Source organism: Epinephelus fuscoguttatus, linkage group LG9, assembly GCF_011397635.1.
Source record: "Epinephelus fuscoguttatus linkage group LG9, E.fuscoguttatus.final_Chr_v1".
Taxonomy (NCBI): Eukaryota; Metazoa; Chordata; class Actinopteri; order Perciformes; family Serranidae; genus Epinephelus; species Epinephelus fuscoguttatus.
Genome location: NC_064760.1, coordinates 8,089,505 through 8,108,588, shown reverse-complemented (window position 1 = coordinate 8,108,588; position 19,084 = coordinate 8,089,505). Strand labels below are relative to the sequence as shown.

The window sequence follows — 19,084 nt, the reverse complement described above, 5'->3', positions numbered from 1 at the left end:
TGAAAATAGACAGTAGCATGACTGGCTGCAAGTAGAGAGATGCATCTTAATTGAGTTACGTCATACACTTAGTAGATGAATGAAGGGTTTCTCTTACACCTACGATTTTTGGGGATTCCCCATAAGGCACTCCCTGGTAGCAGAGGAACCATGCCATTTTCATCGCACCTTATCACATTGGGAACTGTCGTCAGTTATTCTGTATTGCTAAGTTCTCTACTGGTTAGGTGTCAGTTTTGAGGTTTCTTCAGGAGTCACCAAAAACAGTTAATGGGACAGGATTTTGACGTGAGTGAAGAGGGTGGGGAAATTTCTATCCATGGAATTTGTCGCTATGTGGGGGCATCCCTGCTGTTTCCATGTCTTTGTCTTTGCCCACGCTAGATATCAGCTTTTGATATTAAGGCACAAGTGTCTGCTTTCTTGACTGGTCAGAGTTTCATGTTTAACGCCCTTGATGTTTTCGTCATGTTCAATGTGCATTTAATTCTTATGTTCCTAGATATTATCATAAACCAAACCCAAAGTCACTTGTAACACATTGCTGCGGATGCAACATTTTACTCCAGAGTTCAACACAAATTTGACCCTGTACATATTTCCTGTTGTTATGTGTCTTCATGTTCAATGAGATTCTGCGTTGCGGGTTTGTTTGATGTTTAGAACCACATTTTTCAGAAAAGTGAAGACGCAGCTTGTTTGCTCCCAATCTGTGAAATGCTGTTCTTTATAATATCTAACGTTCTCAGTACTACCTCTATTCAGTATTTCATTGTTATTACCATTGCACTTTTATCTTTGTGCTTCTGTTCTTATTTTCAACTCACACTAATTTCTTGTTTTTTCCTGTTCCTCCTACTTCCTCTGACTTAAGTCTTCTTATTGTTGCAACAGCTTTCGAAGTGTCTTTGTAAGGCTCTATCATTAACAGATATCTCCCACATGTTGTTAATGCTTCCGTGAGGTAGATTTTGATAGTGTGGGACTGCAGAGATAAGGGTTCAACTAAACACAGTTCACATGAAGCCCTCTGTGACAGGCACCATGTGTGTTTCCTTGGCGCAAGCTCAGGGGCTCTTAAAAAGTACTGAGTCATCTTTGCCACAAACACCTACAGAGCTGGTTGTAAATCATGCTGGCAGAGTTTGGGAAGTTCCTCCTGCACTTTTCCATCAGTTATTTTGTATTTCTTTATCTAAATGAAAGCTAAAAGTGAACAGAATTTAGAATTTTCTTGATTTTTCATTCCATATAGCTTAACATTCAGGCCTGTTAGTTGTACAGGCCTTTTTTCATTTATATGTAAGATAGGAGGGGTGGGCAATATGGCCTTAAAATAATATCACGATATTTCAGGGTATTTTTGCAAGAATGATATTATTGATGATGTGACAAATTAGTAAAAAAAAAATAAAGAAAACAGTATTGCAGCAAAATGCGTGACATAGCTTTACATGTCAACCTAACAGTTTGCCTTTAGATATTCAGTAAAAACTGAACAAAAATGATCTCTCATTTCTTTAGTTTGTGAACAACAACAGTAACTCAGAGTGAGATTCAGATTCTGGTACAATATTAATAGTTCAACTAAATAAAAATCTTCCACAAATTACACATTTAAACAGCTCCCAAATACAAAAAAATGTAGCCTGGGATCCATATATATGAATCAACAGTTGATTTCCTTCTCTTTTAGTAAAATCCCAAATGATTGTTTATGCTCTGCCATTTCTCCTCTAATCTTCACGCTGTAACCTGTGACAGGCTGTTATGATACCACAACTATCACACAGTCACATATATGGAGTTTTTTGTCGAGCCGCAAGTGTCACGTAGGTTTACATTACCAAAGTTTGACAAAATCACTTAACACCGACTGCTCCGACAGCAACCAGCTGCTCCTCTTTTTTTGGAACCACTGGAAATAATTTCACTTTCAGCCATGCTTGTTGTTGCCGTGGGTAACAGTATGACGTCAAAATATAAACAAGTCGAAATATTGCAAATATCACGATATGAACTTTTCATGCTACATTAGAAATTATACCGTTACTATTGTGAACAAGATGGTATGGCACGTATGGTAGTTAAATTGACTTCACTTCTGAAGTTATGTCAGAAATCTGCCAAACTCTGAGATGCAATATAATAATGATAACCTGAAGAACTGAACCGCAGAACTGTGGCCTGCCAGGCAGTGTTATTTTGGCCGTAGTCTTTGTAATATCAGATTGTGGGTCAAATAGTTGGGGATATTTCTCAGCTTCAACAACTAGTCTCTCCTCATCCATTCTTGGACACGTGAGAGACAGCTAGGTTTTCTTTTCTTTCTTTGTTTTTTTTTTTTTTAAACTGATCCATGGTAATGAGATGACTTGAACTCAAGTGGCAACCGCTGGGGCTAAAAAATGAAGCCAACAAACAGTTTTTTGCAATTGCTTGTTGAAGTACATCAGTCCCCCATAGACGGCCATGTTAAAATGCCCAACTTTACCGCAGAAAAAAACAGCCTGGTTAAATAAAAGTTTTTTTTGTCTCTATAGCTTATTTCTTCTACATGAAAACTGTATGGGGGTGAATTTTTATATACCTCACCTGTTTATATATTTTTTTTATTAAGGCTTAAAGTAATGCATAATTGAAAGTGGGCCGCTTTGAGTGCCGGGCTGTCTGCCGATAGTGTCCTGGGCTTCTCAGTCAGATCCACCGCTTGCTCCTTCACAGTGCCAGCCCCTCTTGCCTAAATATGGTCACTTCTGGCTCCAAATAACCAAGATGGCGGTGGCCAAAGTTTGCACCACAAACCAATGGGAGACGTCATGTTAGCTACGTCCATTATTTTTACAGTCTGTGGGCGAGCTGCCATTGAAGCAGTGAAGAAGGGCTACTGTGGAAACCAGGATGTTCAAGCAGGGAGTGAGTGGGGGAAAAATAGGACAGTGGTGTGAAGTGTCATGTAGTGGCATGTCCAAAATCGCTGATGAACACCTAGCTGCTGCCGGTGTTGGATTGTAGATAGAAAATAATAGGGCCGACGTTAAGCGGTGAGATGTTTTGACTTTAACAGCCTAAAGCCCAAAGGTATTCGCATTACTATCATAAAAGACTAAATATGGTGAACATTCAGCTTAAAGAAACTGGAACCAGTGAATTTGTGGCATTTTTGTTCAAAAAAAGAAGATAAGGAAATAGCTTTGAAGGATTAATCGATTAAATAAAAATGTGTTTCCACTCATTAATGAATTCAGCCAAATTTAAATGTAGATTATGGCAGTTAAGCATATATGTCTTAAACATTTTCTAGCTATCTTACAAGTGAAATGCTCAAAAAGGGAGTGCTGTGTGCGATATTTTAGGTCTGTGCTGAGAGAGAACAATAAAGTGAGTCGTGTATCTGAGGGCATAAAATTATCATTTTTTTAGGGTTGGATTTATGTTAAATATTGGTTCTCTGGTCAGATAATAATCCAACCCTTGTGCAGTATTTTAAAAAGAGTAACATTTAGCACTTGGTTGTAGCTTTGTATCTATTACTTCTTGCTAACAGAAAAACAATAATTAAAAAATCTTTTCTTTTTTTGGTATAGTTTAATCAACTGTTGTAGATGTGTCTTTTCAAGGTTTTAGTTTTTATCCTATCCTTAAGAGGGGATCAAACATGCCTCTAAAAAGTGGAGTAATTTGTGGCCTCTGCATGTTTCACTTCCTATGACGCTCTTTGTGGGGCTGATATCATTTGAATTACACACTGACCAGAAAATACACTTCATCTCCCACAAATGTCATTGCTGCCACTGTTTTACACCTGCTAGAAAGAATGAAAGAAGGAAATAAAATCTTTGGTTTCCGTGATAGTAGTGATGTCAGTGGAGATGGTGGAGGTTTGGTTACCACAGCCCACCACAGAATAGTATCAAGCTAAGGTGGTGGCTCTGCTGAATTACCATGCTGCTTATGAATCAGAAGTGTTTTATGGATAATCAAAAAGCCTAATCTGTCCTTTTTTTTGTTTACTGCATGGTGCCCACCAGCTTGTGTCACTGAAGGAAAGGAGGCATTGTTCTTTGTCTTAGTCAAAGGGAATTTTTCCAACAAAGGTCTACATTTTCCGTTTTGCACAAATTGTAGTTTTGTTTTGCATTTTTTTTATTCACATTTCCATTTCATTTTTGCTGCAGTTTGGTCAGAACAGCAGACTGGGCAGTGTGGCATGGTTAGAGAGCAGTAGAATAGAGCTTCAGTCATTTTTATACTTTGAAATTAGGGTCTGGCAACACTTATCTATTCTAGTTTACTGCCAGTGCTAATGACGTCCCATCTCCCATCACCATCAGTTTAATAGGTGCTGAGACGATAACTGCAAGAGCTAATTTCAAAATCTTCCTTCTTATCTGTGAGGCTTTAAATGGACTTTCTCTCTCATAGCCTTATCTCCCCATATACTACAATTATATCATGGTTATTAGTTGATTTTAGGATCAAAATACTTTTATTGAACTTTCACATTTAAATAAACACAGAATGGTGCTTTCAATTTCATGTTGTGCTGCATTCCTACTAATTTACAAGTCTTTGCATCAAAACCAGTGTTAATTTTGTTGATGAAAACTCTGACGAAAAATTTTCATTAACAACCTTTTTTCGAAGCTAGCTAAAAATAGATCTTGATGATAAAAACTAAGATAGTCTATGTTTCAGTTGTGTTGACGGGGCGTGACGAAAATGTTTGTGGTGGACTGTAGGACATTGAAAGCAGAGAACAGCCGTGCTTGTAATTATCTTGAAATGCCACATTAGCGACAGGCTGGTAAACTCAAGTGAACAATCAGCGCCAGGATGTTTTGCTAGCCGCTAAATGGCAGTGGAGCAAGCAGCCACTAGTCACCGAATTTCACAGCTGATCCCTGCAGGAATCCACTCAGTCCAGGCTCGAGAGTGGTTTGATGCTGTTTGACAGGCAGGTCGGAGGCTCGGTTAACTGTGAGTGTAGCTGTGCTGTAATAAACAGTCTGAATTAGATAATATTGGCTAAACCTGTACAAGGACTGTCATAGCTAACATTAGCTCTGGTGTCCATGCTTGTGGCAACATGTTTTGCATTGAGGCGATAACATAAGCTTGAAGTGCTGCGGTGATAAGAAGTTGAACTTTAGGTACATTAGGTGTGTGCGTCAGTGTTACCGGTGTGCCAGAAAGTAGGGAACTGAGAAAGGTGTGATTAAATGCGTTATTTTTTTTTTACGCGTTATTTTTTCTGTAATGAATTAATCGAAATTAACGTGTTACAGTCTCAGCACTAGTTTAAAGATTAAAAAAGTTACCGAAAATGTCATTTATTTTACTAAATAATATTTACTAAAATGTTTTACGAGCCTCGCCTTTCTCTGCTCTAGGTGCCTGCTGTTTTTGCCAGAGCAATCTGAACTCCTTGAGTTGAAAAAACTTCTAGTCACAGCAAAAAAGCGCCCCACATCATCTCCGCTTCTTCCCATTGTCCAATCGGATGCTTTTAGAGGCGGGCCTTCTGTGGTGGTCATAACAACAAGTTTACAGTTGGTAAACAATGGAGAAGAAAGTGGTGGTAGCGATTGTTGGATACCCAGAGCTATACGGCCCGATGATAGACAGCAGGTTGTAACACTGCCCTTGAGTCGTCCTAAAATATGCCTGGAAACAGCCATCATGGAGGAGAAGCTCCTGGACCAACTGGTAGTACTCCTCATGATCCAGCCTCTTTTTTAGGGTCTCATGTACCTGCACAGATCTTCGTTTATCTACTGACAGCCTCTCACCCTCAACCACAGCTATAGCAAGTACCCTCTGCCTCAACATTTTATGGTGTTGCCACTAATAACTGTGAAATTAAATGAATAAATAAACGAGGTGCTCCTCATGTTTCGCAACGTGCAAAAAGCTTTCTCTGTGACTGGAGCCTAATCGTTCATTCACAAGCTGTCACACAACTCGTGCAGTATAATCCAATTCTCATTTATTCAGTAGTATGCTCAGTACTTCCCCAGCACATGCATTTTTAGGAAACCCTTAAGATTCAAAACACATCAGTACAAATGGTCTCACTCACGAACGAGCAGTGTTCCTGAGCATGCATGTGTTTGAACTCTGTTTTAGCCGAACTCAAATACACACATATGTTCAGGCACATTCAGGGCTACAACTCAAAGGCCAAAGTGTTTTATATTGTAACATTTGAGTGAAAATGCATGTGTTTGGGAAGTATTGGGTATACAGCTGGATAAATGAGACTTGGCTTATACTGCAAGAGTTGTGTGAGAGTTTGTAAATTGATGCTTTGATATAGTTTAGCTAATGTTAAATGTGGGCCTTGATTATTTCAATTATGGAAGAATGTTTGCCTTTTTTAAATTCTCAGTTCACCATGGGGACATGTGAGAAAAACAAAGTTTTGTTCACAAATTCAAGGTAACTTGCAGTGAGTAATTAATATACAAATTATGGTCAGTTTGTGAGTCAAGTATTGCATTAATGCAAGTGACTTGGACACACTTATTCTGAAGTAAATGAGTTAAACACGTCAAATGGTTTTTTTTTTTTTTTTTAATATGTAATTTCCTCTTTGTGTCAGTGTCCCTCCACTGCAGGTTTGCACTGAATCAGTGTGTGCTAAGACAAAGAGGAAAGTTTGAAAGATCCATATTTGATTTCTCTAAGATCAACTGCTGAAGCCTTGTGTCAGCCTCTGCTGTGGATTTTGTCCTCTGTCACTTGGAACCAGCATTTGCTATGGCTTACTGATAGGGTGTGGCACATACCAATCTTGCTTTTTGCAGAACTGCTTTTGCAGAACTAATTTTTTTACTTTGAGTTTACACATATGTGGAAAAACCCTTAACCCTAAGCCTGACTACACACAACCACACACGCCAATAGGGATTTGCAGAGAAGAAACTTTGATGGTCTTTTCATGAAGATGTTTTCTAGGTATACAGCTGTTTGTTTTGCTGTGCACTCATACTCATGTGAACAGCAGGTGCTTGGTTTGTCGGCTTCACAGTGTGGTTTCAGCTGTGAAGAAGGCAATTCCACGCTGCAGTGCAAAATTTTGTGTATCGTGTTTCTGAACAAAAGCAAAGCAAGTTTTTTTCAAATCGGATCAAAACAAGATTATTACATAGCACATTTAAAAACAACAAATATATAGCAATATAACATGTACACAAATATAAAACAGAATAACACCAGAGCAACCAAAGGTCATTGAAAACATATACGTCTTTAGATTTGTCTTATAAGTGTCAGTGGAAGGGGAACATGTCATTGAGAGTGGATGGCTATTCCAAAGCTTTGGAGCAGCTACCCCAAAAGGCCCATTTCCACCACAGCAACTTTGGGATAATTTTACGGGGCCGGGGCTGTTGGTGCGTGTCTCCACCGCAGGAGCCACCCCCGAAGGACAGAGTTCCGGAACTTTTACGGGGGCTAAACAAGTCCCTGTCTCGGAGTAGGTACTCAGAATGGCCCCGAAAAACTCCTGGCTGGGGCTTGGGGATTACTTAGTGCTGATTGAATATACTCAAGGAGGGATGTGATGTCAACAGAAAGCAACAAAATAGCCGGCATTTTTAAAACTCAGCAGACGAGGGTTAGCTCGTTCATATAGCTTCCGCCGCCATGTAAAAAAAACTCACTAAATGGCCCGTGAAAAAAATATTTTTTCCAGCAGATATCTTAGTTACAACATGATTGAGCTAGCAAAGCAGTTTTGTGTTGCTATATGTGGTATGTATTCAGTTTTGGGAAATCACGATGTCTAGAAAGCATCAGTGGCTGCAGCTGACAGGGACAGCTAACAGCAGCAGCAAAGCTAACATCAGGACGTCATCTGTTAAAAGCCTCCCGTTGTCGGATACGACATGAAACTACTCCATTTAGCTCAATCATGTTGTAACTAAGACATCCGCTGAAAAAATTTTTTTTTTTCACGGGCCATTTAGTGAGTTATTACAGACACTGCTAACGGCTAACAGCTAACGGTCTCCCTACGTCGCCCCGGTAAATGGTCGTGCAACGATTATGTCACATCCAGAGCCTGTAACTTTACAGGAACCTTCCTCGTACTCCAGTCTCTCAGTGGAGACACGGCGGTTGAGAGGGCCGAGCGAGAGGACGTTTCTGTAGTAGTTCCTGCCCCGCAAATAGTACCAGGAACTTCTTCAGTGGAAACGGGCTTAAAGGCACGATCTTCCTTACCCTTCTGCCTCGACTGTGGGACAGTTTAAAGACATTGTTCTGAAGATCTGAGAGGTCGGGAGTTGGAGTAGGGGCAGAAAAGTTCAGAAATATACTGGGGTGCCAGCCCAATATATGGCTTTAAAAACAAACAATAGCATCTTAAGATCAATCCTGTATTCGATAGGTGGACAGTACAGGGATGTTAGCACTGGTGTAATGCTGCCTCTTTTTGTGGCACCAGTGAGTCTCGCTGCAGCATAGTCGAGCCTCGAGAAGATTAATCGGTGGTTACAGTCTTGATGTCCTTGTGAGAGAGGATGGACTTGAGTTTTGCAGTGTTTTTTGGTCGATAATAACAGCCAAGATTCCTGGCATGGGCATGAACTCATGATGTGATTGATCCTAAGTGGCTCGCTGTGCTGTCTGTCGTGGTGGGGGGGGGGGGCGCAAAAACAATGACCTCTGTTTTGTTATCGTTTAACTTAAGACTGTTTGTTGCCATGCAGCATTGCACATCCTGGAGGCAGTTAAGGATGGATGTGATGGAGCTGGAATCCCCCGGATCTAGTGGAAGGTTAATTTGTGTGAGAGAGAGAGAAGGAGCTCAGTGTGTCATAGGAGGTCTCCCATCAGACAAGGCCCGTATCAGCCTAACTAGGGACGTTACTGATGATTATTTATCAAAAATCTCATTGTGTAAATAATTTGTTGAAGCACTAATAGTCGACCTGCAGTACTATCACCATATCGATATCAAGGTACTTGGTCAAAAACATTGCATTATTTGATTCTCCATATGCCCCAGCCTTAGCTATAACTGAAGTGAATGCTGCGTCGCCTCTGTAAGATAAACAACCTGTTTACATGTAAGTAACACCACATAATTCAGAACTGCAACACTTAGACTATAAGTGTTTAAAGGTCCAGCGTGCAGGATTTAGGGCGATATAATAGGATAAGTATTGTTTCTTTACTGTATAATAATCCAAAAATACTACCTGACTTGTGTTTCGTTACCTTAGAATAAGCTGTTCATATCTATTTAGGCAACAGGTCCTCGTGTATGGACATTGCCATGTTCGCCGCCATGTTTCTACAGAAGCTCAGAACGGACTGGCTACAGATGCGGCTATTCACATTTGTACGTTGGCCACCGTTAGAAGCTACGATGAGCAACGTTGGAAAAACTCTAATTTGTAGCGTGAAACTACTTCATTCTGTGTCTTTACTTGGTTTAAATAACTGGGTCCGTTTGTTTTAAGCCCCCTTTTCACCGAGCAGTACGGTAGGCTTCAGTTTGGTACGCTTTTTTCTGTTTCCACTGTGAAAAGTTGTGGATGGTACCAATGGAACTATTCTGTTCCGTCCCCATGTTTGGTCCCCCCTCTGTTGGGGTACCTAGCACACAGATCTGGTACTAAAAGGTGGAGCTGTGAACACTGCAGTCTGATTGGTCAGTAGAGGATGGTCACTCTGCTCAGGGCTGAGTTGTGTCTGGTTTTGAGGCTCATGTAACCACTGTTCATACTGTGGAGAGTTTTATTAGTAAACTGTAACTATAAAATGAAAGGATGTTTTGCTGCCTCTCACAGCAGCTGGAGTCTGAGAAAAAGTAACTTCATTCACTGGGCCGACTGTTACCAGTAATGAGGAAATGCAGTGAGTACTACAACAACCCTGCCCATATTTAAGAGTACTGTTTGCTGTGGAAACGCTAGGGTCTAGGTAACCATCTGATGGTTTAGTTTTGGTTTCCCAGGTACCACACCGAAAGTGTTTGGACCTTTGTGGATAATTCTGCACCTGTTAAAAACCTCCTGAACATCTGTATCAAATAAAAAAGTGAGCGCACATCAAGTTATCAGAGAAAAAGGGTGCACAGACAATAGCATGGGGTGTGAATTCTAACTGGGAGAAGTTTCAGTTGGTTGCATTCTATGATCATCACCACTAGATGCTAAATTTGCCAAAATCTTACACGCTGAACCTTTAAGGGGCATTTCTTCAAACTGAAATGTCAAGTTTATAACTTGATAAATATATATTACTTTAAAGAACAAACAAACAAACAAATGAAATCAGTAGTTTCTCATCAGTCAGGCAGGATGAGGGCTTCTTTAGGTGTGTCTTTCTTACTCATTTGTTGCCCGTTGCAGTTGTGAAATTCGAAAATCCCACTAGTCGCATTCTTACACTGAAATACAGAGATTTTCCTCTGTTGGCACAGGGTAATGTTTTTTTTTTTTTTATTTATTAGGTTTATGAAGTGGGGGAAGTCAGCACAGAATCTTTGCTCACAGGTGTGAAATACACCTCGGTAAAGTTCGATGAGTTTGTTTGTGTTGCCGAAATCCCCCTCGTCATCTGGGAAGTCCGCAGTAGTGCTGTTTGCAGTGAGGACACCTGCACCAAAACATGTTTGCACCTGTCATTGTGAAAGTTGTCAGAGGTATTTGGATTGTTTTGTTGCTGCATACTTGCATGTTCAAGTGTTTTTTTTGTGGTAGTTTTCTCACCACAGGATTCAGCCATGTGTGCACGCATTGTAAACCCATCTGCTTTAGATGATTAAGGACGATGATGATGAACGTGAATATGGACAGAAGGACTTTGTATTGATTTGTTTCTCAAAAGTGCCCAAACAAAAGGCCTGATTACATGTTTTTTATTTATTAAATAAACAATAAGACCCAATGAGGATCCAACACATATAGCACTACAATATCAAAACAACAGGGAACATGATTTTAATGAGTCCAAACAGTATGAAAGCTGGCTGGAACATTTCATCCACTTTATAACTGGTTACATCTTATTCACATGGTAGTGGCTGAAACTTGGCTGCAACGTGGGGCCCTCTGGTGGTGGGTAAGGGCAGTTCAGTTAGTATACAAAAAAAAAAACCCCTGTCGGCCTTTTACAGAGTTGCAACAATAAACGGATTTTATCATTAAGTTAACAATGAAATCAATCGCCAATTAATTTGATAATGTTAAAAGTCAAAATCTTCTGATTCCAGCTTCTTGAATGTGAATAATTTCTGGTTTCTTTACTTCTCTGTGACAGTAAACTGAATATCTTTGGGTTGTGGACAAAACAAGACATTGTTTGGACGTGATTTTGATCAACATTTTCACCATTTTATAGACCAAACAACTAATCGATTAATCGAGAAAATACTTAACAGATTAATCGATGATGAAAATAATGGTTAGTTGCTGCCCAAATATTGAATGTTATTTATTTTTGACATAAAAAAGTCATCTGAAAATCAGGTATGATTGCTGATTTATATTTTGGCTTGTTATCCTGTGGAATGAATCTTTGATAACTTGTACCATTGCACTATGTAAGATTTCACATTACATTTTGGTGCTTCTTCTGCTGTGCAGTGGTTCTTCAGTCATTCGACGCCAATTTGAAAATACCAAACTCTCAAAAAGTGACGCAAGGTCGGAGGATCGATGAAGATGATGTAATGACCACAAATCAGTTAAATTCAGTTGTATTTATAAAGCTCAATGTCACAAATCACTTTTGTGATGGAAATTTTGTACTTCATGAAGAGAAATGTGAACTGAAGCCACACGCAGGAATGTTCAATGTAATTGTGACCTGTGACCCTTTGTGTTGTTTCATGACACATGTAAGGCATTGAATAATCACTCAAGGTACTGAATATATACTCAAGGTTATCACTTCCTTCTTTGTGAATGATTCCTTTAAGTGCAGAAGGGCAGAGTGATAACACACCCACAGAGACAGATAAATACATAGCTTTTCTCCTTAGACATTGAGTCTTCACTTTGTAACTGACCTGCATGTTGCTCTGTGAATGCTCCTCTTGTACAAGATTAAACCCTTGTTTGGATTTTGAGCTGACTCCGATCTCCTTCCTCCAGTTCTAAATTATTGCAGAATTATTTTAACAACTTTTTGTCTCAGAGGGCTTTAGCGCGTACGACATCCCTCTGTCCTTGAACCCTCACAGCGTATAAGGAAAAACTCCCCCAAAAATACCCCCTTTAATCGGGAAAGAAATGGTAGCAACCTCAGGAAGAGCAACTGAAAAGGGTTCCCTCTTCCATGACGGACAGACATGCAATAGATGTCGTGTGTACACTGTAATAGGACATTCAAAAAATGTTAACCATGCTTTCCATTACTAAGGCAGAATGTGCACATCAGGAATATTAGATTTAAAGAGGTCAAGTTACTAACATTAAACATCAAAGGTCTGAACCTCGTAAAGTGCTAGTTTGGTGAAGCAGACAGGAGTACCACCACATTAGCTTAGCTATGCACTGCTGTGGACAGGGGTTAACAGTAACACACATTTTAGCCATTTACAAAAGACCCATCCTCAAAAAACAAATCTGTATCAGTTTAAGTGGACGCTGTATTGGGAAAGTTTTCACCGCTTTACCTTGCTGTCAGACAGCCCTGTCCTTTGGCACTACACTTCTCAGCCACAGAACTTCCGTATACCTATGCATCTCTCTCTTTCGCCCCATTCAGTCTCCCTCTGCAAAAGTTCGTCTCTATACTCTCGTTCATGAGGGTCTCCTCCTCTCTCCACAGTGAATGACATAAGGGAAGGGCTCTCTGACAGCGAGGTAAAGCGGTGGAAATATTCTTAGTGTAGCATCCATTTAAACTGATATGGATTTTTTTCAGGTGAGCTTTTATTGTAGGTGGCTTAAATACATTGTGCTGCTACCCTCGTCCACAGCAGTACTTTACCAAGCTTCTGTGTCGGCACTCCTGCCTTCTCCAAACTTTGGAGGCACCAACCACCATGTACTGAAGATAATGCACTTATTATGGATAAGTACCTCATACAACCCTACTTGAAAAATCTGAGCTATCACTTTAAGGCCTAAAGTTCTAGTAAAAGAAAACAAGACAGAATCTTTTGAATAAAAGAAATACGAGTCCTTTCTCTTTATTGATTTACATTACATTAAAACACCGACAGATTTCATCCCTAAGGTCTTCGTCGGGGTGCTGAAGTTTATTTTTTCTGCCCATGTGCTGACCCATTTCCTCAAGAGCACCTGCGTTTTTTCTTGAGTCTCATATGATAAAGACAGTCATCGAGCACGCTACTACCTCCTTCTCCTAAGGGCACTTGGTTTTAATAATGTTCATGGTGGCGAAAGCTGACACATATGGTCAAGGTGTGTAGTGCTACTTAGACACATCTCTCGGCAGACAGTAACAGGGTCAGTTGCTTCATGCTGTCATCTCTCTCATGTCTCTCTTTCGCTGTTATTCTCGCTATTGAACAGTCTGCGCTATGTAAGCAATCGATTTGATTGGCTCAACTGAGTGATGTTATTGTCGTATTAACTGTATTAGCTGCACCTGAGATTACCATGACCATCAGAAACCGACAGTGCTTATTGAATATTATTATTTATTCTCATCAGTTTATCAGAAATTGATCTTGAGCCCAAATAGAACCGTCACTCAGTCTGGGTCCGGACTGGGAACGGTCAGCTGTTTGGAGATACCCGGTGTATGACATGGAGACATTTTCCTTGCTGCCTTTTTTTTTTCCTTCAGGATAGGTAAATCGGCAATGGTACTATTTCCAAGATACTTGTACGACAACGTATGCCAAAATAAAACAACTGAAAAGGATGTTCATGAAGGATGTTCAGGGTAAATGTGGCCAAAGTTTCAAACAGTGAGGTAAAGGTATGTAGAAGTAATCCCTGTGGGCGCAAACCATGTGCTGTCCTGAACACTACGTTACTGTTTTTTTACTCTCTGGCTACAGAATGACATCATAATGTGCCAGAATTCTCTATATGGTCATCAGCTCCTGCGAGTGTTATCACGTAGCCTACACCGCCACATGAAGCTACATGCTGACGTCAGGGAAACGTAATCTTGTTTGCTGATGTTGTAAATAATGCCCTGGTTTGGGATTATATTCTTGCGGCAACATGTTGGTTGTTTTAGAGGCATTTATTGTCATTCCCCGGCTGCAATGAAGGTGCATAGAAGCCGAGATACGGAAGACCCGGAAAACGCCGACCAATCAGAGTAGACTGAGCTTTTTCGGGAGGGGTTTTAGAGGGACAGGTGTTAAAATGAAGCGTCGTAGACAGAAGGTAAATACAGGTGTTCCAGCACAGATGTGTGGAAAATAGTGTTTTTTGAGCATTTAAGCATTTAAACATCTTCCTGTAGAAACTTTAAATACTCATATGAACCTGAAAATAATCATAAACAAACTTGTGTAGTTAAAAAAAACAACAAACTATAAACCTCTGTGTTGTAATCAGTTTAATATTTCAATGGTGCAATTATTTCAATAAAACATCCTGTTCTAAGGTAAGTCATACATAGTAGAAATATCTTTGTATACGTAATATTCTTTGAGAATTACAACATATGAAGTAACTTTCACTTTCAGTGAAAAAGAGGGAGAAAACAAATCTAAACTGCCAAGTCCACTGGGTGGCGGCAAAGCAGCTTTCCTGATAATACAATCAGAGCTTAAGTGGTTTGAACACCACTATCTAAATAAATATTAAATAAGTTAAATATTTAGAAGGCTATAATTAGCATCTTTTCAGTGTAGTGTCCTCGCTACATTCAGTCCTCGGTCACAAGACGATCTTCAACTCCCTCAGATCGTCCTCAGTCTGGTTAGGCCCTAAAGAGGGAAAAATAATTATCAGTCATTGTTTCATATCGTCACATCTTTACAACATTAATGACATCTAGTGCTACAGATTCCCAGACACCTTTTCCTCAAGCTCCAGTGAAAACAGTTTTTAAAAACATTTTTTTGCAAAATGTGTCAGCTTCAAAAAAGAAAATTCCCTTTACCTTTTCAATAAAAGTCCTCAGTCTGCTGAAAAATACTGTGGCATCGGTCTTTGGGTGCAAGTCGCAGTCTCCGCAGGTGCACTAAAGGCAAACAGACAAAACAGGAGAAATTAACTTAACAACACACGCCATGCTCAATTTTGATATACCTGAAATAATAAGATGCAAATAAATTAAAATGAAGAGGAGAAAGTATTTTCTCTTACCTCAGTATTTCTTGAATTGTTCAAGGTCAGACCGTTAACCTGAAATGGATGAAAGAAATTTGTCAGTCTAAAAAATGTACTGAGATTCTTTGAGATATTTTGTTTGTTAAATCCACCCCAACCCCACCAGTTTACTTACAGTGAGGTTGTGATTGAGGCTGCTGTAAAGTTTGCCTTGGAATTGTTCGCTAATGTTGAAGTGCACCCCCATATTGGCCCGGAAGCATTTCAGGGCTGACAGACAGCAGCAGTCCTGTTACATGAGAAAGAACACAATCTTTGTGAATAAAACATCAAGACCACACCCACGTATATCAGTGTTCTTTGTCCAGTTTGGTCTCTTCAGAAACATATCAGGAGCTTTAATATATGAAAAATGGAAACATCACATTTTTTAGTTCATGACAGTGTTCTGTTTAAATCAATGTTACTGTTACTTCATTTAAATCACTGGTAAAACTGTTCCTTTAATGCTTGTTAAATTGGTTTAGGTAAGTTATTTTACAGCAAATTGGTAAATGACAGAAATAAATCACAGGTTAATCATATAAAACAGGATAGAGTTTCAAAACTTGTATTTTTCAAGCATAGATTTAGTTCACTAACAACCAATTACCTTTGTTAATTTAAATTTTTTTGTCTTATATCTCTACATTAATCAGTTTGAGGGAAAAATCCTGCCATCAAAACATTTCCAAGAAAGCTGTTGTTACTGGTTTCATGCCATGACTTGTTCACTGCAGTTGACTTTCCAATCAGACACATGCATAACATTTTCAACTGAAACTAAACCAAATAAACTTTCCACTATTTTAAAGCTAGGTTTCTGTTCCCCAATGTGCTTTTGGATATTTTTTCTTCTCAACTGTTTCCATCTAGAAATTTTAACGAACGTGTTGACACATTTTTTCCAAGCGAAACAGTTTGTTTCTGTTTAGATGCTCGTACTGCAATGTATGATGCTCATGAACCCAACTAGCTTGGGTCAAAGCATGGTGTCTGCTGGGAGAATGAATAGGTTATTGTTCTTCAAGGTGAGAAGAGAACAAGATCAGCAATAGGAACAGCTTAGTTTAATACTACCTTATTGTAAGTTATATAGAAATTCTCTATGGTGGGAATTTTGCATTTTACATTCAAAATCAGGTGCGATTTTTGCTCTGTAATGTCAGGATTTTTATTGCCAATAGTGAGCTCTGCTCTGCAAACCAGTGGCTTCGCACCCACTCAGAGATCCTTATCATAAGCGGTTTAAGACAAGCAGTAATTTGCCACTTATTAAACCAAAGACTGAGTCAAATGTTTTCTAGCACGCCAGAGAACGTTTTGAGTCGGTGAGGAAGTGTCATGGTTTTATCTGCTCACTGCCTGATTACTCATCACATTTCACTTGAGAGTGCAACGGAAGCTGTGAGAAAATACACTGAGCAAGCTCTCGACCTGACTCAGTCAGGAGCCTGACAAGAAGAGGGCTGATGTGAATTTACAAGCAATGCAGTTGATCTTAACAGCCATATATTTAAAGTCAAGTGCACATAATTCAATTATGTAGAACTGTTTTTTTTATTATTTATATTTTGAATGAGTCTGAAGGACTGCAGGTTGTTCCACTAGTCCTGCTAATTATTTTACAAAAAGTTAAATGCATGGTGGCTAATTAGTGCAAAGTTTTTTTTTTACTTTGTTTTCTGTAACACTGTTTAACTTAAATATTTTAACCATGAAACTTAATAAACATTAAATTTGCACAGGTATTAATTCCAATGATTAACTCTTTTTAAAAGAAATACATTTCATGTTTTCTCTACTAAATACAAAATTTATATTGAAAAATATTTAAGAATATATGCCCACATTTCAGTTTACACGGGAAACAAGATTTTTTTTTTTTCTAGGTTTAACTTTGTCCAAACTGCATATGCAGGTCCGAGCTTGCCTCAGCTGTACAGTATACAAACAACCTTAGAGCAGTCCAGAATTAATTTATTTTGATGTTTAATTAAAAATCTAACAAAAATAAAATATATTTAAAAATGTCAGCTTGTAACCTGCAAGCTAAGCCTTTAACTTTTAGCCTGCATAGCTGATTAGATACACTCTTTGCCCAACACAGTCTCTGTTTTCACACATCATTTGATGTACTCCTACAGTAGCTGGCACATGACAATTAGTAACTACACTAAGTGGGAGAATAACAACAATGAGTAAGCAACCACAAATATTAAGTGTGACCATACATTATTCTGTTTTGTAAACAAGTTAGTTTGGCTTACCTCAATGTTCTGTGGTGGGGTGTGCAGATCCAGCTTAGTGTGCTGCAAAACACAAACCAAAAACATTGTACTGAGTAATGAGAACTGCAACCATACATTAGCAAAGTTGTGAAAAAATAGATGAACCTACCTGCTGTTTTTTGACTGTATCCACCAATCTCAGGATTTCTTGTAATTTTCTCTCAAATTTTCTGTTTGCCGATGTGCTGGCCAAAGAAGTGCAGCAGACTGCAAAAAGGCAAAAAACAACCAACTTCATGTTTTCAGTGTGAGCAGCAGGCACCAGATCACCAAAAGAGGCTTTTCGAAAGTTTTGCTGGAAATGCAGACAGTTGTGTTGCTTACCTTTTTATACTTATCCCTGAGGACACAGGAAAACCACTTGCAGAGAGTTGGAAAGCTGCAGAAACTGGTGTGTGTGAGTAATGAAATTTTCTTTTCCACTGGCAGTCGCCACTACGTGATACGAGAGTGGCGTCAAGCCGCGCCTGCGTGGGGCCTATAGATGCAAGTGTGTGAACGTAAAGTTGTTTGAGTACACCCGACAGGAAACTACAGGAAGACGGCACTTCCCATTTTCATTTTGAATCAGTGGAGCCGCAGCAGTACCGTGTCATAGGTAGTGTTCGTAGGTGTGGTATTGACAATCTCAATGCATTCACTGCATTACGGCCACCTACACAATACACGGAGCATGCTGCAACAACAGGAAACCCTTATAAGTATTCAAGATAAACCAAAAGGAGAAGTGAGGGGATGGTTTGTTTTCTGAGTGGAAGAGGGAGTCCACCACTCCACAAGAGTGGAGAAACTTTAGCCATATTTAGGAATATTACCTAATATCGTTTTGAATGGGCTTTTTAGCTGACACTTCCCTTCTCTTATCTCACTGTTACTCATCAATCAGAAAAAGGTCATCATTCTGTCGTTTCACAAAGACAAAGAAAAGTATGCCGTCAAGTGTCGTGCAAGTCTGATTGGAGATGCCCTGAACAGTGGTCACATGAGTCATCAAGGACAGTGCTGTCTTAAAATAGGGACCTTTTATGCTAATTTTGAGGTTCATGCTTGTATTTTGACTTTCTAAGAGAACATGTTTACATGCTTTAATGGTCAGAAACACTGTATTACCACATCCTGGTGTCTCCACACCGTCATTGCAGCTGGGGAATGACTGTAATTAAAAATAATGGCACTTTCTCTTGTTAAAAATCACCAGTATAAGATTCCAAACACAACCAGATAGATCCCAGCAGGAATATGATCCAAAATCGTGGAGAAGTTGCAGCATTGGTAACCAATTTTACATGTTTCTCGACATTAGCATCAAGCTATATGTAGCAATGTACTTGCAGCTGGGGAATGACTGTATAGTGAGTATAGCAGTTTCTCCAGTTCAAAATTAAAGCTTTTAAACATAACTGGACATGTTCGAACAGGAATATGATCTGAAATCAGCGAGAAATTAACAACGTCAGCCACCAAGATTACATGTTAGGTAGGTAGGTAGGTAGGTAGGTAGGTTGATTTTGACAACAATTAAAAAAC

The 19,084-nt window shown here is 39.3% G+C and overlaps 3 protein-coding genes across 4 annotated transcripts in view; 2 read left to right on the top strand and 1 right to left on the bottom strand.

Annotated features, from left to right (window-relative positions):
• The window catches only part of bbs12 (Bardet-Biedl syndrome 12), a 61,025-nt gene that overhangs the window by 18,055 nt on the left and 23,886 nt on the right, over nucleotides 1-19,084 (top strand). The gene's annotated exons all lie outside the window — the stretch shown is intronic.
• The window catches only part of adad1 (adenosine deaminase domain containing 1 (testis-specific)), a 59,784-nt gene that overhangs the window by 34,139 nt on the left and 6,561 nt on the right, over nucleotides 1-19,084 (top strand). The gene's annotated exons all lie outside the window — the stretch shown is intronic.
• Nucleotides 14,654-17,852, bottom strand: il21 (interleukin 21). Its single transcript, XM_049585456.1, has 6 exons — nucleotides 17,667-17,852; nucleotides 17,537-17,578; nucleotides 15,403-15,516; nucleotides 15,264-15,302; nucleotides 15,058-15,138; nucleotides 14,654-14,881 (listed from the first exon to the last, which is right to left on the bottom strand). Exons 1-6 carry the CDS (start codon nucleotides 17,793-17,795, stop codon nucleotides 14,855-14,857), a joined length of 432 nt encoding a protein of 143 aa, XP_049441413.1. The 5' UTR covers nucleotides 17,796-17,852; the 3' UTR covers nucleotides 14,654-14,854.

Coding starts and splice junctions, on each gene's coding strand:
- il21 (XM_049585456.1), bottom strand. CDS start 17,795: ATGAAGTTGGTTGTTTTTTGCCTTTTTGCAGTCTGCTGCACTTCTTTG. Junction 17,579..17,666: donor ATACAGTCAAAAAACAGCAG/GTAGGTTCATCT, acceptor TGTGTTTTGCAG/CACACTAAGCTGGATCTGCA. Junction 15,517..17,536: donor CCCCACCACAGAACATTGAG/GTAAGCCAAACT, acceptor CTCATGTAACAG/GACTGCTGCTGTCTGTCAGC.